This window comes from Stegostoma tigrinum, chromosome 6, assembly GCF_030684315.1.
Source record: "Stegostoma tigrinum isolate sSteTig4 chromosome 6, sSteTig4.hap1, whole genome shotgun sequence".
Lineage (NCBI taxonomy): Eukaryota > Metazoa > Chordata > Chondrichthyes > Orectolobiformes > Stegostomatidae > Stegostoma > Stegostoma tigrinum.
This window is the reverse complement of record NC_081359.1, coordinates 53399089-53424670: the sequence shown is the minus strand read 5'-3', so window position 1 is coordinate 53424670 and position 25582 is coordinate 53399089. Positions and strand designations below refer to the sequence as shown.

The 25582-nt window shown below is 40.5% G+C and overlaps 1 protein-coding gene across 4 annotated transcripts in view; it reads left to right on the top strand.

Moving 5' to 3' along the window:
* The window catches only part of LOC125453719 (coiled-coil domain-containing protein 81-like), an 80936-nt gene that overhangs the window by 16495 nt on the left and 38859 nt on the right, over positions 1 to 25582 (top strand). For all 4 annotated transcript variants that reach the window (XM_048533634.2, XM_059646565.1, XM_048533635.2 and 1 more), the window contains exons 5-8: positions 1994 to 2079; positions 3089 to 3258; positions 8905 to 9022; positions 19195 to 19315. In XM_048533634.2, coding sequence (XP_048389591.1) covers positions 1994 to 2079; positions 3089 to 3258; positions 8905 to 9022; positions 19195 to 19315 — 495 coding nt within the window. The remainder of the gene's footprint in view (positions 1 to 1993; positions 2080 to 3088; positions 3259 to 8904; positions 9023 to 19194; positions 19316 to 25582) is intronic.

The window sequence follows — 25582 nt, the reverse complement described above, 5'->3', positions numbered from 1 at the left end:
GAATTAAGATAGGAGATGCCTCACCTGGAGCATAAAAATGAATTTCAACTTAAAGAATAAATAATGAAGTTCGTGTCTGTCATCTTGCCACTGCTTATAATAACTTGCTGCTGTGATAGTTCTAAATCCTGTAACTTCAACCCAAACAACAGGCCTTCTTGCATTCAAAACCCAGACATAAAAATGGAATGTGGATATAATGATAGCCATTAAAAAAGCTGTTGTGGAGCAAATTGTGGTCTTACCAGACAAAGTTTCAAGTATCAGGACAGTTCTGGTAAAATAATACAGCATATTCCAGAACAGATTTGAGGATATGCTAATCAAGCTTGTATAAGGTGTAAAAGGTGACCATCATATCTTTAGCTGCCAACAAGCTAAACGCCTTTTAAGAAGCTAAGGATACCCCTAAATTAGAACATTGTAAACTTAAATATGAGAGTGCATGATTTTGTTAAATACTAACAGTCTCCATTAATAGCTATTCATCCTCATAGCCAGATTTTTATCTACTCCTTTGTCTATACAACTGTTCTCTCTCTCTTTTGGCTCTATCCCCACCTATCATTTACTCCTTCACCCCCATGGTCTCCCCACCCCCACCAACCCTTTAGCAATTAAACTGACAATCTTCTAACTACCGTCAGTTCTGAGGATGGGTCACTTGAGTCAAAACATTAACTCTGATTTCTCTCCACCAATGCTGCCAATTGCTGAGCTCGTCCAGCAGTTTCTATTTTTGTTTTCTTTCTATTTTCAACTCTTTAAAATTATTTGACTGATTTTTCTCAGTTTATTTTCTGTGCACTGCTTGACAATTTTACAATTCCTTTCTATGTCCACTGGCATGAACCTTTGACAATTCTGAACTTTCTCAGTTCTAACAACTTGAAAACTTGTCGACAAGGTCTCCAGGTTTGGAAGATCCATGAAGTAACAGTACTTCAGATAAAGTGAATGGTTCCCAAGAGAATCCTTAATAGGATTTGCCTGTGAGGAGGAAACTAATTTTCTTTCTGAACTGAACTGATAAATTATGTGGAAAAAAACGTTTTCTGTTCTGAACCAAGGCCAGAAGCTAAACTAATGGCATCAGTCAGTTTTAAAACTAAGCAATGTAAAAGAAAAGTTATCCATTAACATCACAGTTGTCCTGCCAGACACTTAGCTGAAATTATTCTTGAAAATTATGCATTTTTTCCACTGCTCCAAATGATTTTCAGACATTTTAAAAATCATCTTCTCAGAACTGACCCCCCCCTAAAAAGTTGCTGCCTCTTTAAAATTCAAATCCTAAATAATGTAAGTATCAAACATATACTTTTTATTACAATATTTGATGCACTGCGTATAAGTTAGTTCAATTGACAATATCCAAATTCAGAGTATATCAATCAGAACAATGGAGCATATTATATATGCCTTGTTTTTGATTGTTTCTTCATGAACTCACAAGTAACAGAAAATAGAATATACTCTTGTGAAGTTAAGTTGCTTATTAGTGGGTAACTAACTCAATGCAAAAACAAAACTGAACAGAGGTCCAGGTAGTTCTGCTATAACGTGGGCTTGTTAATGCAAATTGGCTGTAACATGATTGATAACTGGTGGGCGCTGTTTGGATAACACAAACTTTCTGCTGTACAGGTATACCGATTTTCTAGAGGGATTTCCCAATAATGTGAGTTTCTATGGCCATTTTCTACAGTGCAATTTTCTATAATGCGATGTCACACAAGAATGTAACTTGCGCGTTATAGGAGAACTACCTGTATGTTGAAAATGTACAAACTTTCCACTTGTCTCAGAAATGTAAATATGTACAGAGAAAATGTAAAATGTCACATTCTTTGGAACGTTTTGGAAAGAAATGAGAAATTAACAACCCTTGACGTGCAAGTTGGTCATCATTTATGATATTAAGTTGATTCATTTATATATTACAACATTTACAGCATACCCACAATTAATACACATATTCTTCACCTAACAGAGACCCGGGACTGCAGACTCAATAAAGTCAGTTAGAGATGTGTATACAAGTCGACCTGCTACGACCAACTCAGTTTCATTTCCCAGGTAAGAATCCTTGTACCTATCAAAAACAAGTTCTGAGTAGAAATCAAGTGTAAGAATAATGTTTGTACTTGAGCGCTCTATTTTGTTATAGAACGGCAGGATGTTAATAATCCAACGTTAGCAGAAAATGTAACAATAATGTTAAATAATTTATAAACAAACCAACATAAATTTGGGGTTAAGGTTAATACATTAAAATATTCCTATTGGAATTATAATCAAGTAAATTGCATTTAGGTCACATTCTATGACGAACTTGAGCACATTTGTTGTCTGGTATTTCTATGCAAAACTGAAGGAGTACCGTACTGTTGGAGGTGCTGCCTTTCAGATGAAATTATAAACGGATGTCCTGTCCACTTCTAAGAATAGGGACGATAATACTTGACGGATATACCAAATCACCAAAAGTAAATTATCTGATCGTTGATTGCTTTGTTTGCTGTTTTCTCAGTTGCCATCTTCATTGTGGCCATGAGTTGTTTAAAACAAAAACACACCACATCCTATGTTTAATCAATAGGGGCATAAGGTCATTATATGTGTTCCTTTGGAACTATGCATGAGGTTTGACAAGCTAGATGAATCTTCAGATGAGTTGCTCCTATGGAGAACCTGCACAGACATAACACCATCTTCTGTGCTGTAGTCATTCTATGATTCTATGAATTCAGTTTATGAGTTTAGACTGACACTTGGCTTGCATTCAAAATCATACCCCTTGTGAAAGGTAGCTGAGGATTCTGTCTTCATAAGACTGACTAAAAGATTTCAAAATTAGTCATGACGCCTCATGTCCAGAATCCTTCTGTTTTCTGATGCTGTTGGATTTTTGGTGGGATCTGACAGGAGCACTAAGGAATTTCAAGATCATTTTATTAATTCTTCTAAACTGGGATATTAATAATGAAACATAATCACTCAGGCTTAGATATTATGTATGGATTGTATGTTGTCCTGAGATTTCTCTGTGTATCTACCTCTGGTCATAACTGTTACCTTACTGTAGGATTTCGCCAGGTGATCTCAATGAAAGAAAATCAGTGCTGTTGTCAATTAAAGAAGAAAACAACAGAGAAAACCATGAAGCCCCTTCTAAATCTGAACAAAATGAATTAAACAGAGAAAGTGAACAAATTGAGAAAATGAAGGACAGGGAGAAAAGTAGAGAAGCAACAGGTATGATGAATGAAATCACTTCAACTTTAGTTACTAGAATAATAGGGAAACATAAGGCTGTGTGATTCACATTTATTGCTTGTTGTTTGCATTTTTGTGATATGTTAACTGTGAATGCATATTGAGAGGAAATGTTCAAAGACAGAGGTCACCAAAATACTTATAATTTTTTCCACTGAAATGATCTTTTACCGTTTAAACAAATTGCTAAAAATATTTTGAATCACATCTCGCCCCTGGACAATTCGTATACAACTGATGTCTCATGTTATTGTTCAAATAAAAAAAAAGTATTGTATGAAATAAAGGTAAAGGAAAGTTGCCACATTCCCTGATGACCATAGAACTGCTCTCTGAGAGGGATGACTGCTGGTGAGTTTAACCTGAAAGTCACCACACCCCTGATGAGGTGCATAGTCGAGAAGGCAGGGCCTACATGCAGACCTCAGCTGGTGCAGGAATTGAATCCATGCTGTTGGCATCACTTTGCATTGTAAACATGCTATCCAAGCTAACCAATAGCATAATATGATATCATGGACGGAATCTTACATGCTTTTTGCATAAGTGTGAGATGTGTTGAGTTTTTTGGTGGTATCCTTGCTGGCAAGCCCAGTAACATTTGTCACTGTATCTTACCAAACATACCTCATTAATTATATGCCCTGCTACGATGGCACCCTGCAAGTCCCGTTCTATCCCCAACTTATCACACCCATTTCCCAGAGCAAATTGCCACTCATTGGATATTAATCAAAAGATCAGCATCCCTGGCACCTATGCCAAATTTAAAAGGCCACTGTGCATCCAGACTAGCAGTGACATTCCAAAGCAGCTGACTGGGTTAAGGATGGACACGTTAGAGAAAGGGATTATCCTTTCTCAGGCTGTGATTCTCCAACAGCAACCTGGAGGTTCCTAGTGAAGCAGGTAGTAAAAGGAGGGGATGACCAGAGGAGGTCACCCCACCAGACACTGGAAGCCTGGTCTGAGGGCTCCACTAGTACCAGTGCCATCTTGACAGTGAGGAAGAACAGCCAGAAATGCCATAAGAAGGTCAATGAACTTCCCTGTTCCTGCAGGGTAATAGGGTCACACTCTTCTCTGCTACCTCAAACTCACTCTACTTCTACTACTACATCCACTTCCCACCAAGGCTCAAACTCTGCCACACTCAGCATTGAGTACACATCTTACTTAATTTGTTCTCACCCCTAGGCTCCTGCACTACTAATCCTATATGGCTTTTGCACTGCCTAAATTCCTTATCTGGGACACTTCACTACCTGCATGAACACTGACTGACAGCTGTGCTGCTGATTGTACTTCAATCAATCCCTCAGTTTCTTCCAGGAGAAGACAGTCCACAATGGGGCAGAAAATGCTTGTTTGAATGGAAGGGTACCAAATATTTAGTATCTCAGCCCGGATCAGGAAAGAATTCTGGTCCTCATAGAGGAAGACCAGGATTTCCTCTGAGAGGATGCAGAGACATACATGTCCTGATAACTGAATAACGATCATTCTACATCCCTGTACAAGTCTAAGTGATGCCACTGTCGGTGTTATTCATAGTACACAACTTCAAACGAATGGGTCCGCTATGTGGATGACACCTTTGTCATCACTAAACAAACAAATTAGAGGAAACCTTCAAGACCATCAATAATCCCCTTACTGGCATAACATTCACAAAAGAGGAGGAAAACAACAACAAACTGCCATTCCTAGATGTCACAGTAGAGCGAACAGCCAATGGGGAACTTCAAACCAGCGTCTACAGGAAAACAACACATACGGACCAAATACTGAACTACAAGAGCAACCATCCCAACACCCACAAACGAAGCTGCATTAGAACATTATTTCAACAAGCCACCACACACTGCAGCACGAGGAACTACGCAGAGCAGAGGAAAATCACCTATACAGCGTATTCAAAAAGAATGGGTACCCTATGAACACAGTCCGCCGATTTCTCAGCAGTAAATCCAAACAAACAGACAAAATGGGCTCAGAAACCATAACCACTCTCCCCTACATCAAAGACATTTCCGAAATGACTGCCAGACTACTCGGACCTCTTGGCATCAGGGTAGCCCACAAACCCACCAACACACTAAAACAGAACAGCTAATGAACTTAAAAGACCCTATACAGACAACAAATAAAACAAACATCATCTACAAAATACCTTGCAAGAACTGTGACAAACACTACATTGGACAAACAGGCAGAAAGCTAGCCACCAGGATACATGAACATCAACTAGCCACAAAACGACATGACCCACTATCACTCGTGTCCTTACATACAGATGAGGAAGGACACCACTTTGATTGGGACAACACATCCATCATAGGACAAGCCAAACAGAGACATGCATGAGAATTCCTAGAAGCATGGCATTCCAACCGGAACTCCATGAACAAACACATTGATTTGGAGCCAATCTACCATCCCCTGAGAAAAAGAACAGGAATTGACATCACCAACCCAAGGAAACCTAACCAGATAAATAAAAAGCGGGACATAACACCAGCACTTCGTCGGAGGCTCACTGATGATGTTACCTAGAATGGTGACGAAACGTCTGAAAACTAACCTTCCAGCTCAGCGAGCAAACTCACATCCAGAACGTTTTTCCCTGCTAAGGTGTATGCCTGCCATGGAGAAGCTTTTAAGGACTGTGTTCAGGTTCTCTAAGTGCTATTAATGGACCTTCCCTGTTATTAACACATCATCCAGATAAATGTTGCCTGGGGTAGACCTTGTAAAATGTTTTCCATTATCTGCTGAAAAATGGCACAGACTGATGTTACTCCAGATGGCAGCCTTGTATATCGGTACAAATCCTTATGGGTATTAACTGTGGCATACTTCTTGAAATCCTCATCTAACCACAATTGCAGATACCCATGGCTTATGTTCTGCTTTGTGAAGGAAAAACCCCTCCAACAGTTTTATGTGTAAGTTTTCTATGCAAGTGATTAAGTATTCATCCAGCTGCAAGCAGCTGTTTACCATTTATTTAAAATTCCCTCAAAGGTGACCCAACCTGTTAGACTTCATAATCGATATGACCAGTGATTCCCAGTCTGCAAACTGTACTGGTTTAATGATTCTTTCACTTTCCAGCTTCCTGATTTCTGCCTGTACTTATGCAAGCAAGTTGGTGTTAGAGGGCCCAGCCGCTTCTGGGAGTGTCCTGAGAGGTGACATCTGGGGGACTCTAATTCACGTAAACTAAATTGAAATCTTTGATTTTAAGAAATTTATAATTTGTAACATTTTATAAACTTCAATTTGTCTCCTTCTTGAATACTTGTGCTTGGATGTGCCTCACAACTTGCTAAAATACATGACTACATAATTGTCAAAGGGAGAAACAAAATAAAAAATTAAATTTAAAAAAACATATTTGTTATGCACTGAAGAGGAAGACAGTAATAATAATTCATTACACCCATTACAGAAGAGAGAGAGGTGAAACATGCAGTCCTAGACAGACTGCTCCATGCATACCCTAAAGCTATTTAGAGATTTTTGCGGGTCCGAAGAGAGCATGATATTCCATTTTTCCCACCAAAAATGATTAGTCCCAATGCTTGACTGATCATATTTTCTCCCCCCACCCTGACACAATTGCCTTCTCTTCTCACAGGAAATATCTGATTTGGCTGTGTGGTGGAGCCAATGCAAACAAGTGCACCATTGTTTTTAGATATTATACTGTTCTATCCCACAGTCACTTCTTGTTGCAGCTGCTTTGATTGCCTCAAGTACATCTTTATTTTGGTGTTCTTTATGCCACCTTTTCAATTCTGGCTATCCACTCATTCTGTGTTCTTCCTCTTTACTTTTCTCACTCTTACACTTCATTTTATATTTGCTCCTCATTCATTCCCATTTTTTTCCCTTCCTTGTTGACCATAACCTTTAAAATTTTCACTCTCCATCTTTTTTTCTCCCCCACCTTTCGGCTGCTGTTTGCCAGTAGGAAGCCAGCATGTTGCAATTTACAGTGCATGCAGTATTTGTAATACATCTGCCAAGTAATGTTAATGTGTTTAAGAACTAAAAATACAACTTGCAAAAAAAAATCCATAGGAATGTTCGATAACAAAGTGTGTAGCTGGATGAACACAGCAGGCTAAGCAGCATCTGAGGAGCACAAAAGCTGATGTTTCGGGCCTAGACCCTTCATCAGAGAGGGGGATGGGGAGAGGGTTCCGAAATAAATAGGGAGAGAGGGGGAGGTGGACCGAAGATGGATAGAAGAGAAGATAGGTGGAGAGGGGAGTATAGGTGGGGAGGGGATAGGTCAGTCCGGGGAGGACAGACAGGTCAAGGAGGCGGGATGAGGTTGGTAGGTGGGAAATGGAGGTGCAGCTTAAGGTGGGAGGAGGGGATAGGTGAGAGGAAGAACAGGTTAGGGAGGCGGGGACGAGCTGGGCTGGTTTTGTGATGCTGTGGGGAGAGGGGGCGAACTGGGCTGGTTTTGGAATGTAGTGGGGGAGGGGGAGATTTTGAAGCTTGTGAAGTCCACATTGATACCATTGGGCTGCAGGGTTCCCAAGCGGAATATGAGTTGCTGTTCCTGTAACCTTCGGGTGGCATCATTGTGGCACTGCAGGAGGCCCATGATGGACATGTCATCTGAGGAATGGGAGGGGGAGTTAAAATGGTTCGCGACTGGGAGGTGCAGTTGTTTATTGCGAACCGAGCGGAGGTGTTCTGCAAAGCGGTCCCCAAGCCTCTGCTTGGTTTCCCCAATGTACAGGAAGCCGCACTGCGTGCAATGGATACAGTATACTACATTGGCAGATGTGCAGGTGAATATCTGCTTAATATGGAAAGTAATTTTGGGGCCTGGGATGGGGGTGAGGGAGGAGGCGTGGGGGCAAGTGTAGCACTTCCTGCGGTTGCAGGGGAAGGTGCCAGGAGTGGTGGTGTTGGAGGAGTGTGTGGAGCGGACAAGGGAGTCATGGAGAGAGTGGTCTCTCTGGAAGGCAGACAAGGGTGGGGATGGAAAAATGTCTTTGGTGGTGGGGTTGGATTGTAGATGGCGGAAGTGTTGGAGGATTATGCGTTGTGTCCGGAGGTTGGTGGGGTGGTATGTGAGAACGAGGGGGATCCTCTTGGGGCGGTTATTGTGGGGGCGGGGTGTGTGGGATGTGTTGTGGGAAATGCGGGAGACATGGTCAAGGGCGTTCTTGACCACTGCGGGGCGGGAGTCTGTTGCGGTCCTTGAAGAACTTGGACATCTGGGATGTGCGGGAGTGGAATGCCTCATCCTGGGAGCAGATGCGGCGGAGGTGGAGGAATTGGGAATAGGAGATGGAATTTTTGCAGAGGGTGCGTGGACCATAGGAATGCTCTCTTGACTTCACAGTATTACCTATTAATTGCCCTCAAGCCTCTGTATTTAACTTTGGGGGTATTGCAACCAAACAAATGTTAACTTTCATTTCAATGAGCAAGCTGCTACAGGAAATGCCACGGCTGAAGATAGTGTCCTATTAGGTCCAGCTACAATCTGTGCCTCCCATTTCAGATGCGTATTGTGACTGAATCACTGCCTTTATGTCTGAAACCAGGAGGTGGCAAAACTTTAATCTGAGCATTCTTTTTGTTTTTTGACAGAAATGCCTCATGTCAAACAGTCTTGTGTTAAACAATCTTTGACTCCTGCTAAAACCTCTGCTGTGTGTCTGACAGAAGATTTTCAAAAGACTACTGAACCCAAAGATTTATTTGAAAGGTAATATGCAACTAGCTGCATCGTTAATTGTCTGAGTCAGAAGCCAATATTCTTGTTCATGAATTGTACATGTAAATTGCATACAGTCACATTGAATGGAATTTCAATTTTAGAATATTATACATGACAATTGAACTCACCATTACTCTCTAGTACTGTTTTTGTCTTTAGTTTCCAAGGACATACGAAATAGGAGAAATAATTGAGCTCAACTGTTTCAATATGTGAATTCCTAATTGAGTGACAAAATATAAAGTGGAGGTAATGGTGCAGTGGTATTATCACTGGACTGTTAATCCAGAAACCCAGATAATGTTCTGGGGACCCAGGTTTGAATCTCACCATGGCGGATGGTGGAATTTGAATTCAACAAATATGTGGAATTAAGAATCTAAAAATGACTGTGAATCCATTGTTGATTGTCAGGAAAAACCCATTTGGTTCACTAATGTCCTTTAGGGAAGGAAACTGCGATCCTTACTTGGTTTGCCCTACATGTGATTCCAGACTCACAGCAATGTGGGTAATTTTAAACTGCCCTCTGGCCACTTAGGGATGGGCAATAAATGCTGTCTAGCCAGTGATGCCCCCATCCTGTGCATGAATAAAGAAATAAAATCTGCTTTACTCAAAGTTGTAATACAATTTAATTCTGCTAATAACTTCAAATTATATCTTATCTTCTTCATCATCTATAGTACTGGAGATTGGTTAGCTCATTTGGCTGGATGGCTAGCTTGTAATGTAGAGCGATGCCAACAGTGGGTACAATTCTGGTGCTGGTTGAGGTTACCATTGAGGAATTCTCCTTCTCAACCTGAACCCTTGCCTGAGGCATGGTGACCCTCTGGTTAAACGACCACTGGTTATCTCTCTGTAATGAGAGAGCCGTGCTATGGCCTAGTAGGATTGTGGCAACTTTATTAATTATACTTCTATGACATTGATTAGAGAATATAATGATCTGTAGAACAAGTCATTATTCTGTTTTGATGCATAATATAAATACAATTTAAGACTAGATATAATTCCTGTAGATTCTTTAAATGAAGGTTAAAATCAGGTTATGGAATGGAACCCTGATTTTATTCATTTGACAGTTCAGTTAAAACATTTGAAGATGTTGTGAACCTGGTTCTTGGAGAAAGGGTTCTAAAACTCATAGATTATTAATTTCCAAGGTGCCAGAGATTAATACCTGTTTGAGAGAGACTAGTCAGATCTGGTGGGAATGGACAATTGATGGGATCCAATCACTTCCATCTCAAGTAACCTTTACTGGGATTTCATCTAAAGATCTAAGCAATAGCAGCTAATCCTTATTACAGCTAGATATACAAGTAGGAAACAGAACTGGTGAAGTGGCATCATCTGCCAGAATTCTCACTGGTCCTGGCTTTTATGCCTGCCATGCATGCAAAATAACGGTATAATGGAGAAAAGATCCCAGTATGGTTTGTGAATTAAAACATTGGATAAAGACAAGCAATGGCCTTTCAGTAAACAGCCTGGGGATTAAAAAAAAGACCTTTCAGCTTTGCAATCAAACAAGTCTATTTTTTTTTCTTCCATCACCACCTAGTAGGTGCTCTAGGTACCACTGGTATTGATAGAGATAATGGGAACTGCAGATGCTGGAGAATCCGAGATAACAAAGTGTGAAGCTAGATGAACACAGCAGGTCAAACAGCATCTTAGGAGCACAGCCTTTGTGTACCTAAGATGCTGCTTGGCCTGCTGTGTTCGTCCACCTCCACACTTTGTTACCACTGGTATTGATGCAAGCTTTAGCCAGTATTATGCAAATGCTCTAATCCTGAAAGCTTTAGGGCCAGGCACATCTTTCATTTGTGATAAATGGAGTTGTGAAAGATAGGATTGCAGTTTTTCATTTCCAAAGCTACTAAAATCGTTTTAAGTATATTGTGCCTTCAGCACATACTGCATGCAACTGGAGAAAATACTGCTGTGGTTAACAATGTCATAGTGAGCAGTGACATGTTAGCAACTCCTCAGACACTGAAGCAACCTTTATTCCTCTGCAGAAAGATCTGGATAAAATTCCGACTCAGTTTGATAAGCAACGAGTAGCATTTGTGCTCCACATGTACTAGGTAATGACCATTTTTAATTGAGAAAACCTAAGCATGTCTCCTTGACATTCAATGGGATTACTATTACTATTGGGATAGCTACCAGTATCCGAATCCAATTACTATTTGCCAGAGCAGAATGGGACCAGCCATATAAAAACTGTGGCTACACGTGCAGTTCAAAGGATAAGAATTCTGTAGTGAGTAACTTGCCTCCAATTTCCCCAAGTCTATATGCTGTCTCCAAGTCTCAAGTCAAGAATGTGATTAAATACTTTGCATTTGCCCAGATGAAACTCACCATCCAGGACATGCCAATTGGCTTCATTGAATGCAAATCCTACACTTTAAAAATTCACTCTTTGAACATGCACTGACAGCAGTATACTATACAAAAGATGCATTGCAGTAACTTGCCAAGACTTATTTGACAGCACCTTTGAAACCTGTGATCTCTGTCACCCAGGAGGACTAGGACAGCAGACACATGGGAACCTAATCACTTGTAAGTTCCCTCTGCTTTGCAAACCAACTATTCAATTTACCTGAGATAACCAGGTGTAGAGCTGGATGAACACAGCAGGCCAAGCAGCGTCAGAGGAGCAGGAAAGCTGATGTTGCGGGCCCAACCCCTTCTTCAGGTTTAGGCCCGAAGCATCAGCTTTCCTGCTCCTCTGATGCTGCTTGGCCTGCTGTGTTTATCCAGCTGTACACCCTGTTATCTCAGATTCTGCAGCATCTGCAGTTCCTACTATCTCCTATCCAGTTTATCTCTTTGATTTTCTGTCTCTATCCTCTCCAGGCACCATCTTCATGTACTCTATTCTTTATCCCACCCTGTAATCAGCATTGAGCTATTCTAGCTATTTTCAGTTTTGAGGAAAGGTCACTGGAATCAAAACGCTAATTCCATTTTTTGCTCTGCAGATGCTGCCACAGCTGCAAAGTTTACACAGTGCTTCCTGTTTTTGTTTCAGATTTCCAGCATCCACAGTATTTTGTTTTTATTTATTGACAAAAATGTTGTTGGTGCAGTTGGCAGACAGGCTGCAAATTAACTTTGATGTGGAGAAGTGTGAGATGGTGCAATTTGGTACAAATAACATGGAGAGACAGTGTAATATAAAGGGTGCTACTGTAGACAGTGCGCAGGATCAGAGAAACCTGGATGCATATATGCATAAGTTATTAGAGGTGACAGGACAGTTAGAGAGAGCTGTAATTAATCATAGAACACAGAAAATAGGAGCAGGGATAATGGGAACTGCAGATGCTGGAGATTCCAAGATGATAAAATGTGAGGCTGGATGAACACAGCAGGCCAAGCAGCATCTCAGAAGGGTCTAGGCCCGAAACGTCAGCTTTTGTGCTCCTGAGATGCTGCTTGGCCTGCTGTGTTCATCCAGCCTCACATTTTATCAAATAGGAGCAGGAGTAGGTTTTTTGGCCCTTGAAGCCTTTTCACCTGTCTATTTGATCATGGCTGATCATCCAACTCAGTATCATGTTCACATTTGTCCCCACGTCTTTTGTTCCCTTTAGCTCTAAGAAATAGATCAGTCTCTTTCTTGAAAAAATTAAATGTTTTGGCCACAACTGCTTTCTGTGGAAGAGAATTTCACAGGCTCATCACTCTCTGGGTGAAGAAATTTTTCCAGATTCAATCCTGAATGGCCTACCCGGTAATCTTAGACTGTGACCCCTGGCCAGGACTTCCCAATCATCAGGAACAACCTTCCTGCATTTACCTTGTTTAGTCCTGTTTGAATTTTTAGGTTTTATGAGAATCCCACCCCCACCCCAGTTCTTTTATGCTCCAGTGAATACACTCCTTACTGATCTAGTCCCTTTTCATATATCAGTCCTGCTATTCCAGGGATCAGTCCAATAGCATCAGCATACCGTCCACTAGGCCTAGGCTTCATAAATAAAGGCATACACTACAAAGTCAGGGCAATTATTATGAATTTATAAAAGACAATGGTTCAAATGGACTATCACACAGTACAATAGAATGCAATACAACACAGGACAGGACCTTTGGAACACCAAGCTTGTGCTGATTCCTCATCCTTATTTTTCAGCCGTTACTTGTTGCCCGTGTGCAGTATCTATCCCTCTGTTTGCCTCACGTTAAGCAATCTATGCGTTCAACTTTGCTACTGTGCTTGCTTCCACCACTACCGCCACCAGTGCATTCCAGGCACCCACCACCCTCTGTGTGAAAACCTTTCCCCGCAGTTCTCCCCTAAACTTTCCCCCTTCCACCTTGAACATGTGCCCTCTTGTAGTTGACCATTTCACCCCAGAAAAAAGCTCCTGACTATCCACTATCCATGCCTCTCATAATTTTGTAGATTTCTATCAGGATTCTCCTCAGCCTTCGTCTTTCCAGTGAAAACAATCTGGGTTTATCTAACCTCCTCATAACTAAAACCCTCCAAACTAGGCAACATCCTGGTAAACCTTCTTTGCACCCTCTCCAAAGCAACCCCCTCCTTCTGGTAATGTGGCAACCAGAACTATACATAATATTTCGAAATGTACAGCTGTAACATAACTTGCCAACATTTATATTCAATCCCCTGGCCGACAAAGGCAAGTATGCTGTATGCCTCCTTGACCACGTTATTCACCTGTGTTGCCACTTTCAGGGATCCATGGACCTGCATGCCCAAATATCTCTGTATTTCAATACTCCCAAGGGTTCTGCCATTTATTGCATGATTCACACCTGAGTTTGATATTCCAAAATGCATTACCTCACATTAAACTCCATCTGCCATTTCTCTGCCCAAATCTGAAATCTATCTAAATCCCACTGTATCATTTGTTAATCCTCCTCACTATCTGCAACTCTACTAATTTTGTGTTATCCGCAAATTTACTAATCAGACCACTGATATTTTCCTCTAGATGATTTATATGTTACAAACAACAAAGGCCCCAGCGCTGATCCCTGAGAACACCACTAGTAATTGATGTCCATTCCGAAAAGGACCCTTCTGTCGCTACTCTATCTTCTATGACTAAGTCAGTTTTGCATCATTCTAACCAGATCACCTCGGATCCCATAAGACTCAACTTCTGCACCAGCCTGCCATGAGGTACCTTATCCAAAACCAGCCTCAAGACCACGTAGACAACATTCACTGCCCTTCCCTCATCAATCATTCTTGTCGCCTCCTCAAAAAACTCAACACAGTTGGTGAGACATGACCTTCTCGGCACAAACTCATGGCGTATCACTTACAAAGTCCATTCTGTTTCAAGTGTGAATTAAAGCCTATCTCTCAGTATCTTCTCCAACAGCTTCTCAACCATTGACATCAGGCTCATTGGCCTTTAATTACTTGGATGACCTGTTTCCCTTTTTAAACAAAGGAACAACACTGGCCATTCTCCAGACCTCTGGAACCTCACATGAGGGTAAAGAAGATGCAAAGATATCTGTTAAGGCCCCAGATATTTCCTTCCTTGCCTCCAACAGTATCCCGGTTAGATCCCATCTGGCCACAGAGTCACATAGCACAGAAACAAACTCTTTGTTCCAACCAGTCCATGCTGACCATAGTCCCAAACCAAACTAAACTAGTCCACCTGGCTTATATACCTCCAAACATTTCTTATTTATTTACTTACCTGCATGTCTTTTAAACGTAATTGTATCCATATCCACCACTTCCTCTGGAAGTTCATTTCACAGATGAACTACACTTACTAAGAAAATTTCCCCTCATGTCTTTTTAAAATCTTTTTCCGCTCACTTTAACAATGTGGCCACTTGCCTTGAAATTCCCCACCCCATGAAAAAGACACCCTATCTATCCACCTCATGATTTTATAAACTGCTATAAGGTCACCCCTCAACCTCCTACTCTCCAGTGAAAAATCCTAGTCTATCCAGCCTTTCCTTATAGCTCAAATCTTCCATTCCCGGCAACATCCTGGTAAATCTCTTCTGAACTCTTTCCTGCTTAATAATATCCTTCTTATAACAGGGAGACCAGAACAGGACACTACTCCAGAAGAGGCCTCACCAATGTCTTATACAACCTGAACATAATGTTCCAACTGTTATACTCAAAGCTCTGAGTAATGAATGCTGTCATGCTACCTGCGTCTTTAACCACCCAATCCGTATGTGATGCAAAATTTAAAGAGTTATGTACTTCAACCCATAGGGCTGTCTGTTCTACAACACTGCCTAAGACCCTGCTTTTAATTGTATAAGCCTTGTCCTTGTTTGTTTTACCAAATTTCAATACCTTGCATTTATCCAAATTAAACACCATCTGCCTCTTTCAGCCCATTGACCCAATTGATCAAGATGTCCTTGTAATCTCAGAATACCTTCTTTGCTGTCCACTTGACCACTAATTTTGGTGTCATCCACAAACTTACTAGCCATGCCTTCTATATGCTCATCTAAATCATTTATATAAATGACGACAAATAAAAGTGGACCCAGCACCCGGAACACCACTGGTCACAGGCCTCTAGTCTGAAAAGCAACCTTCCACCATCATTCATTGTGATGTGCCCTGGGGTCTTGTCTACTTTCATGTCTTTCAGGACACCCAACAATTCCAATTCCGGTTCAGAAGCTGTGAATACATTGGAAAAAGCACAGAAAATGTTTTTGAGAATGGTTCCAGAGATGAGACACTTTGGTAATGGGAAGAAATTGGAGAGTTGAGACTGTTTTCCTTGGAGAGGAGAATGGTAGGAGGTGATTTGACTGAAGTTTCCAAAATCATTCGAGGTCTGGATAGAGTGGATAGGGAGAAACTGTTGCTGCTCATAAACAGATCAAAAATCAGAATGTTCAGTTTTAAAGCGTTTTGCAAAAGGTGCAAATGCAAGGTGAGAGAAAATCCTTTTTACATAGCATGTAGTTGGAGTGTGGAATGCACTGTGTTGAACTGTGGCGGAAGCATTCATTTGAGGCATTCAAGAGGACTCTGGTGCTTATTTAAATAGAAATAGTGTGAGTCTTAGTGGCAAACATTCAGGAGATTGACACAAAGTTATAATGGCCAGTGAACCAGTGCAAACACATTAGACTGAAAGGCCTCCTCTATACCATAACAATTCTGTAATTCTGTGAATTATTATACTACCAGAAGGACAGTAACAACTATATATCCAGTCTGTGGATATAACACTTCTTTTGATAAATCTGTGTAGAAAAAGGAAGCATATTTCTGGTCTGCGAGTGATGAAGCTAACTGCATGAATTGAAATAAAGGGATATATTTACAAGTTGTTATTATTAGTGGAGAGTTGCACAATAATAGTACATGTTGGAGTTCAGACGCAGATATTATTGAACCTGATTTATAGATCACATCATTTTAAAACTAATTCTGATTGATTAAAATTGTGCATAGTATGATGATTTTCATTCTTGAATTCTTGATGTGCAATACAATTCTGTGAAGTTCAGTGCCAGAAGTGCTAAATTGTAAATGACTCCAAAGATTCAAACATTGAATGTAATACTTTGAATACTGCAAAGAAAACTCAGCTCAACTCTAAAGCATGAGAAGTCAATGGATACACTAATGAGATGATTATGTAATTTCCTGTATTGTAAACAGACATAAACAGTATTTACAGTTAGTTATTTTCATAATGTTTACACTTTGCTGAAAATCTGGAGGTGTTGGAATAACTTGCTAATCCCTACCCAGTTTGGATTTGTCAAGGAATGTGCTTACTGGAGTATACATACAATATCTGAAGAGTGTTATTGTCCTTTATAATGATTCATCCTCTCCTTTCACTGTTGTCTCTGGTATAAATGTTATCTATTCTAGGAACTGATTTGTTATGATTGCTTTTAGTGTGTCTGTGCCCCAACATATCTGAAATGCATTGCTTATAAGTAAAACTGTACGCCAGAAACACCACATCTGGAAATTACCATTAAATTATGCTCAAAGACTTGAATAGATACTCAGGTAAGGTAGTGAAAGAAAAGAGAAAATTAAGGAACAGCATGGAATTTTGTAACCCTTTCCTACTTTGATTTGCAAAAAAAAGCAAACTCTGCATATGCTTTTCCATATACTATATGTATGCTATGACTTTCTGATCTCCACTGAATAAACAGGAACTCTACAACTTGTGTCCAACAGAACAATCTGGTATGTCAGTAAGGGTGGGTATAGAAACTTTTGTGGGTAGAAATAACACAATATTGTATGTGAACTGATTGTGCTAATTTGCTGGAAACTTTTCCATTTTTAAGTAGCATAGATCACTGTTGTTTCGAGACATTCTCATTTGTACATGGGATGGTTGTTTGTATTAATTGTGAGGTTCAAGACGTTTTGATATTGGTACCTGAATATTGCCGAGGACCAAGTACAATGAAGCAGAGCTGGTTGCAAGATATGAAGAACCGAGTTGTGCATAATTGACAAAGCCTTGCCTGTTAGGTCTAACATACTGAAACTTGACCCTGCAGTGGAATTTTTAAATGAAGAAATTCAATAAAAATGCTGGAGCTTTATTAAACATCTATAGCTCTACTCCACTGGAATGATGATTCACAATTTTGGGCATCTGAAAGGATTGGGAAGAGGCTTGGAATGAACAGAAGCACCAGCTATGATTTCTGTTATTCGCCCTGCATCTCCCTGCTTTGTCACACACAAAAAAAATCACTGAAAATCAGAATGGCATCACATGAGGTATAACAGGCAAACCCTTCCTCAGTTCCCAGCACAATTGGCCACCAAATTTCTGCTTTAGGAGCTCAAGGAACGCTAAGGTTGGGAAACAGGGATATACAAACATGAGTGCTATTACTGTAATTTGAATGATTTGGAGTTGGGAATCAAAAAATTCAACACTTTTAACAATTGTAGATGTCAAGAATTAATTTATTTAATGTGTCTGTGAATAGCAAATTAATATCAACAAAGGTAATTCTAAGCTGTTATATTTGGGCACAGATTACTTGTAAGATAATGAATTAAAGGAACAAAGGGATCTAGAAGTATAGATCACTAAGAATGGCAACATAGGTTAACAACACCATAAAAATGGATCATTTCTGGGGAGATAGACTTTAAAAGCAAAGAAATGATCTCTCACACACTGTTATGACTTACACACTTTATACTTATAGTACAAGAACATGCTGCCTGACACGGCACTGATTTTTTTGCCGTATGTTATTGATAATAAAATTGACTGTTTTAGCTGCATTTGGAGTACCATGTATAGTTGTAGGGTTCACATTAAAGAAGTTGTAGACACATAGCGAAGATACAAAAATAATTTATAAGGATGAATGCAGAATTGAGAAGTTAAGCTTCTCAAGAATGTATCTCACTTCGGAGCTTTGAGAGAAAATGCCGCAGTGTGTCCGAGTAAGAAGTCTTCAAAATTATGAAGTTATTTGATAGGCTGGATACAAAACAAGTGTTTCTACTTACAGGGAGACCAAATATATAAGATACCCACAAGTAAATCGAAAAGAGAATTCAAGTGAAGCTTCTTTATTTGAGAATTCTGCACTGAGAAACTCATCTTGTGTCTCCCCAAAGACTGTCTCTCATCTACAAGACACATGTCAAGAATGTGGTGAAATACTCTCCAGTTGCCCCAATAAATGCACTTGCAACAACATTCGAGAAGCTTAACACTGTCTAGGATAAAACAACTGCTTGATTGCACTGACACACAGTAGCAGCTATGACTACTATCTACAGGATGCACTGCAGCAATTCAGCTAGGTTTGTTGGACAGCACATTCTGAATCTGGGGTCTTTACCACCTAGAATTACAGGACAGCACATGCGTGGGAACAGTACCACTACAAGTTTCCATCCAAGGTGGAAACCATCTTAACTTGGAACTACTTTGTCAATCCTTCATTGTCTTAGGTAAAAATCAAGTGAAAAATGAAGTGTCAAAATTAAGTTAGATATTTTCAGTTGCTTATAAGAGAAGCACTGTGTTGCAAATAGTGCAAATATGTGTTGAATATTACATTTTTATGCAATATGTTACGTAAGATGTGATTTCGAATCACTAAAGTAGAATTTTGGATTGCACATTTAGGTTGTCTTCTCCAAATTGTTGTCTATCCTGTCAGCCTGGCATTCAACAAACAAATCGGCAGTCACTGAAACTCAAAACACCTCCAGCCACCGCCTGTACTGATCATTGCAGAGCAGGACAGGTATGTACTTCTTTAATTACGAAGGTATCTAAAGGAAAATATTTTATTACTTGCCATAAAGCCATGATCGTATTGTGCATCATAGAGCACACATATTACAATACCTGTGAACCAACATTTGATCTTGAGGGAGCTCTGACCCATACAATTTCTGTAATTGGAAAGAAGTAGGGACAAGATTGTTGGCTTGCTCACTGAGCTGGCTGTTTATCATTTTGTCACCATGCTAGGTAACATAATCAGTGTGACCTCTGAAGCGATGTGATTCTACTCTGTTTGGAGTTTATATGATCCAGTCTGTTAAATTAGGTTGTGTCATTTCTGGTTCTTTTTTGCATGGGTTTGTATATGGGGTCTAATTTCCACGTGTTTGTTGATTGCATTATGGGTTGAAAACCTGGCCTCTCGAAATTCCCGTGTGTGTCTGTGATTGGCTTGAGCTAAGATGGTCATGCTGTCCCAGTTAAATTGATGGCCTTCGTTGTCCAAACAATGATTGCAACAAACATTATATTGGCCAGAATGTAAGGAGACCAGCTATTAGGATACACGAATACCAGCTAGCAGCAAAACAACACAACAAACTTTCCTTTATCTCAGTGCACTCGGACAATGGAGCCCATCAAATTAACTGGGACAACGTGACCATCTTAGCTCAAGACAACCACAGGCACGTATGGGAATTCCTAGAGGCCTGGTTTTTAAGCCGTAATGTGATTTTTAAAAAAAATCTGGCATTAGACCTCATATATAAACCCATCCAAAAAAGAACCGAAATCACACAACCCAATTTAACAGACTGGATCATATAAATTCCAAGAGGAGTAAAACAACATCACTTCATCAGAGGCCGCACTAATGATTTTATCTAGCATGGTGACAAAACATTTGTATGATAACCAGCCAACTTGGTGAGCAAGCCAACAACCTCATCCACAACCTGAGCTGTAAATTCCCATAAGAACCTTAAAAAGCTAGGGGCAATTCTCTTAATTCCCCATGCCACATGCTCAGTTTCATAGGGAAGTATGGCACCAAAAAGGGCAAAGATCATACTGGTGAATCTTTCTAACCCTTTTATTTGTAATGAGAATTTCTGATGGGCTGATAGTGAGAGGAGGAAAATATCAGCTGAAAGTAGACAGGAGCTTTACTGCATTTTTCACACACCACGTTCAAATTATGCGATACAAATGAATACCCAGGGATACTTACAGCTGAACTGGAAATAAGTTTAAGGGTGTGTAGGAATATCCATTCAATAGATTTCCTGCCCCTTCAACTTTGCCAGTGATTCCTGACCAGCTAAGATACCTCTTTGTTATGCTAAAGACTTTCAGAAGTTCATTCTGTTCAATGATGTTATGTCATGTATAGTCTGCTCAAAACAAATCATAGAGTTGTAGAGATGTACAGCACAGAAACAGATCCTTCAGTCTATTTCATCCATGCTGACCAGATATCCTAAATTAATCTGATCCCATTTGCCAGCATTTGGCCCATATCCCTCTAAACCCTTCCAATTCATATACCCGTTCGGATGCCTTTTAAATGCTGTAATTGCACCTGCCTCATCACTTCCTCTGGCATGCCATTCCATAGATGCACTACTCTCAGTGTGAAAAAGATGCCCCTTAGGTCCCTTTTAAATCTTTCTCCTCTCACCTTAAACCTCTGCTCTCCAGTTTTGGAGTCCCTTATCCTGAGAAAAAGACCTTGTCTATTCACTCTATCCATGCTCCTCATGATTTTATAAACTTCTAAATGGGTCACCCTTCAGCCTCTGATGCTCCAGGGAAAATAGTCCCAGCCTATTCAGCCATTCCCTAAAGCTCAAGCCATCCAACCCTGGCAACGTCTTGGTCAATCTTTTCTGAACCCTTTAAAGTTTAACAAAATCTTTCCCATGGCAGGGAGACTAGAATTGAATACAGCATTCTAAAAGTGGCAAAATGACCTCCCAACTCCTATACTCAATGCACTGACTATAAAGTCAAGTGTACCAAATGACTTCTTCACTATCCTGTCAACCTGGGACTTCACTTTCAAGGAACTATGAACCTGCACTCCAAGGTCTGTTTATTTGGCAACACTCCCCAGGACCTTACCATTAAGTGTATACATCTTGATCTGATTTGCCCTAGCAAATGTAGCACCTCATATTTATCCAGATTAAATTCTCTCTGCAGTCCTCAGCCCATTGGCCAATCTGATCAAGATTCAGTTGTACTCAGCAGGTTAACCTTCTTTGTTGGATATGCTAACCATACCCGCTATATTCACATCCAATTCATTTTCTACAAATGACAAAAAGTAGTGGAACCACCATCAAACCCTGCGGCTCATCGCTAGTCACAGGCCCCCAGTCTGAAAAGCAAATCTCAACCTCCACGCTCTGTTTCCTACCTTCTAGCCAATTCTATCCAAATGGCTACTTCTCCCTGTATTCTATGTGAACTAATCTTGTTAGCCAATCTACCGTGCAGAACCTCGTCAAATGCCTTACTGAAGTGCGTATAGACAACATCCACTACTCTGCCTTCATTAATCCTCTTACCACTTCTTCAAAAAACTCGATCAAATTAGTGAGACTTGGTTTCCCGCAAACAAAGCCATGTTGACTCTTCCTAATCAGTCCTTGCCAAACCAAATACATATAAATCCTGTCACTCAGAATCCTCTCCAACAACTTGCCCACCACTGAAGTGAGGATCACCAGTCTGTAATTCCCTGGCTATTCCTTACCACCTTTCTTAAAAAATGGCACCATGTAAGCCACTCTTCAATTTTGTGACACCTCACCCTTGGCTATCAATGATACAAATATTTCAGCAAGGGTCCCAGCAATCTCTTCCAGAGCTTCCCACAAAGTTCTAGGGTACACCCTGATCCTTGGGATTTATTCACCATTGTGTGTTTTAAGACATCTAGCACCTCCTCCCTTGTAATATGGAAATTTTTCTGGATGTCACTATTTATTGCCCCAAGTTCTCTAGCTTCCATATCCTTTTCCACTGTAAACACTGATGCAAAATATCCATTTAGTATCTCACCCATCTTGTGCGGTTCAATACATTAGTGGTCTTGCCTAATACCAATATAATTATTATCACTTGCCCAAAAGAGCTTCCCCACTGACATCTTTGTCACTTGCTCTGCCTTATTTCCCAAGAGTAGATCAAGTTTTGCTCCTTGTCTAGTAGGGACATCCACACACTAAATAAGAGCATTTTCTGGCATGTACTTAATAACTTCCTCCCCATCTGATCCCGTCACACTCTGGCAGCCCCAGTCTATACCTGGAAAGTTAAAATCCCCTACCATTATCACCTTGTTATTCTTACTGACCACTGAGATCGCCTTACAAATTTGCTTCTCAATTTCCTGCTGACAATTCGGGGCCTACAGTATAACCCTAACAAGATGATCGTCCCTTTCTTATTTTTCAGTTCCACCCAAATAATTTCCCTGGATGTAATCCCAGGAATATCCCCCCTAAGTACAGCTGTAATGTTATCCCTAATCAAAAATGTCACTTCTCCTCTTCTGCCCACCACCATCCCCCACCCCATAGCATCTGCACCCTAGAACATTAAGCTGCTAGTCCTGCCCACCCCAGAGCCGCATGTCTATAATAAATATGATAACCCAGTCCCATGTTCCCAACCATGCCCTGAGTTCATCTACCTTGCCTGCCAGGCCTCTTGCATTGAAATAAATAGTTTAATTTATCAGTTCTACCTTGTTCTCTGCTTTGCCCCTGCCTGCCCTGACAGTTTGACTTGCTCCTTTTTCCAACTACATCAGCCTCAGACTGATTCCTTTTTATCACTATCTCTCTGGAAGCAAGCTCACCTGCTTACTAGTTTAAATCCTCTTGGGTGGCTCTAACAAATCTCCTTGCAAGTATATTTGTTCCCTTCCAATTCAGGTGCAACCAGTCCTTCTTACAAAGGTCAATCCCACCCCAGAAGAGATTAGAGTGATCCAAAAATGTGTATTATTGTCCTCTGCAGCAGCTCCTCAGCCATGCATTCATCTGCTCTAGCCTTCTATCCTTACTCTTATTAGGACACTGCACCAGGTGTAATCCAGATATGATGACCATTGAGAACCTACTTTTTAACCTCCTGACTAATTTCCTGTATACCCTTCTTAGAATCTTGTTCTTTTCTCTTCATATGTCATTGGTTCCAAAATGTACAACAACTTCCTGCTGTTCTTTCTCCTGTTTGAGAATCTTCTGCACCCTCTCCAAGACAATGTTGACCCAGCACACGGGGGTCAACACACCATATCTCGTTGCCGGCCACAGAAACATTTGTCTGTGCCTCTGACTAGAGAGTCCTCTACCACAATCGATCACTCGGAACCTAGCATACCTCTCGTTTTGGTATACTCAGTTTTGATACTAGAAACCTGACTGTCAGTACTACATTTTCCTAAGAGTCCATCACCCCTACATTTTCCAAAACAACATATTTCTTTGAGATGGGATTAGCTACAGGAGACTCCTGCACGACCTCCCTACCTTTCCTAGAGTTAACCCATCTACTTGATTGTAACTGCAAATTTTCTACCTTCTTGAAACTGCTATCCATTACACCCCTTAGCTCCTGTCAATTATTCTGAAGAGATAGCGTGAAAATAGATAAATTTGATGCTGGTACAGTAGATGGAAGGAGCAAGTTAAATAGCCAAGGCAGGCAAGAGCACCCCAGAGAACGAAGTAAGACTGCTAAATTAAACTGCATTTATTTCAGTGCGAGAGGCCTGACTGAAAAGACAGATGAATTTAGGGCATGGTCGGAACATGGGACAGGTCTGTCATAACTATTACAGAAATGTGGCTCAGGAAAGGGCAGGACTGACAGCTTAATGTTCTGGGGATAGATGCTGTAGGATGGATAGAAAAGGGGGAAAGGGTGCAAAATGTCTGGTGAAGAATGTAAGGTGGAACTGAGAAATAAGAACAGGATGATTATCTTATTGGGATTGTACTGTAGGTTACCCAATAACCAGCAGGAAATTGAGAAGTAAATAGGTAAGGAGATCTCTGATATATGTAAGAATAATAGGATTGCAATGGTAGGAGATTTTAACTTTCAAAATATAGACTGCGTCTGCCAGAGTGTTAAGAGCTTGGATGGAGAGGAATTTGTTAAGTGTGTGCAAGGAAGTTTTCTTGTTGAATATGTAGGTTGCCCTACTAGAGAAAGAGCAAAACTTGAACTTCTTTTGAAAAATTAGGCAGGGCAAATGACTGAGGTGTCACTGGGGGACCACTTTAGGGGAATTGATCATTATTCTATTGGTTTAATATAGTTATGGAAAAGGATAGACCTTATCTAAAAATTAAAGTTCTAAATTGGAAGAAGGCCAAATTTGACAATATGAAGCAGGAATTTTCAAAACTTGGGGGTAAAGGGATGGCTAAAAATGGGAAGCCTTCAAACAAGGGTCTAGGCCCGAAACGTCAGCTTTTATGCTCCTAAGATGCTGCTTGGCCTGCTGTGTTCATCCAGCCCCACACTTTGTTATCTCAGAAACAGTATGTTCCTTTTAGTGCAAAGGTAGGTATAGGGATTGATGGAATGACTAGAAAAATTGAGGCTTTGGTCAAGAAAAAGAAGAAGGTGTATGTGATATATAGACAGCTGAGATCGAGTGAATCCATAGGGGAGTATAAAGGCAGTAGCAGTATACTTAAGAGGGAAATCAGGAGGGCAAAAAGGGGACGTGAGATGGTTTTCACAAATGGGGTTAAGAGAATCCAAAGAGATTCTACAAATACATTAAGGGTAAGAGAGTAACTAGGGAGACAATAGGACCCCTTAAAGATCAATGAGGTCTTCTATGTGTGGAATCACAGGAGGTGGGTGAGGTACTAACCAAATATGTTTTGCTAGTATTTACTGTGCAGAAGAACATGAAAGTTAGGGAACTTGAGGAAATAGATAGTGATAACTTAAAGTGTCCATATTACAGAGGAGGAGGTGATGGATGTCTTAAAATGCATAAAGGTAGATAAATCCCTGGCACTTGATCAGGTGTATCACAGAACCTGGTGAAGACATTGCTGGGCCCCTTGCTAAGATATTCATATCATTGACAGCCACAGGTAAGATGCCTGAAGACTGGAGGTTGGCTAATGTGGTGTCATTACTTAAGAAAAGTGGTAAGGAGAAGCCAGGAAATAATAGACCAGTGAGCCTGCATCAGTGTTAGGTAAGTTGTTGGAGAGGATTCTGAGGGACTGGAGTTACA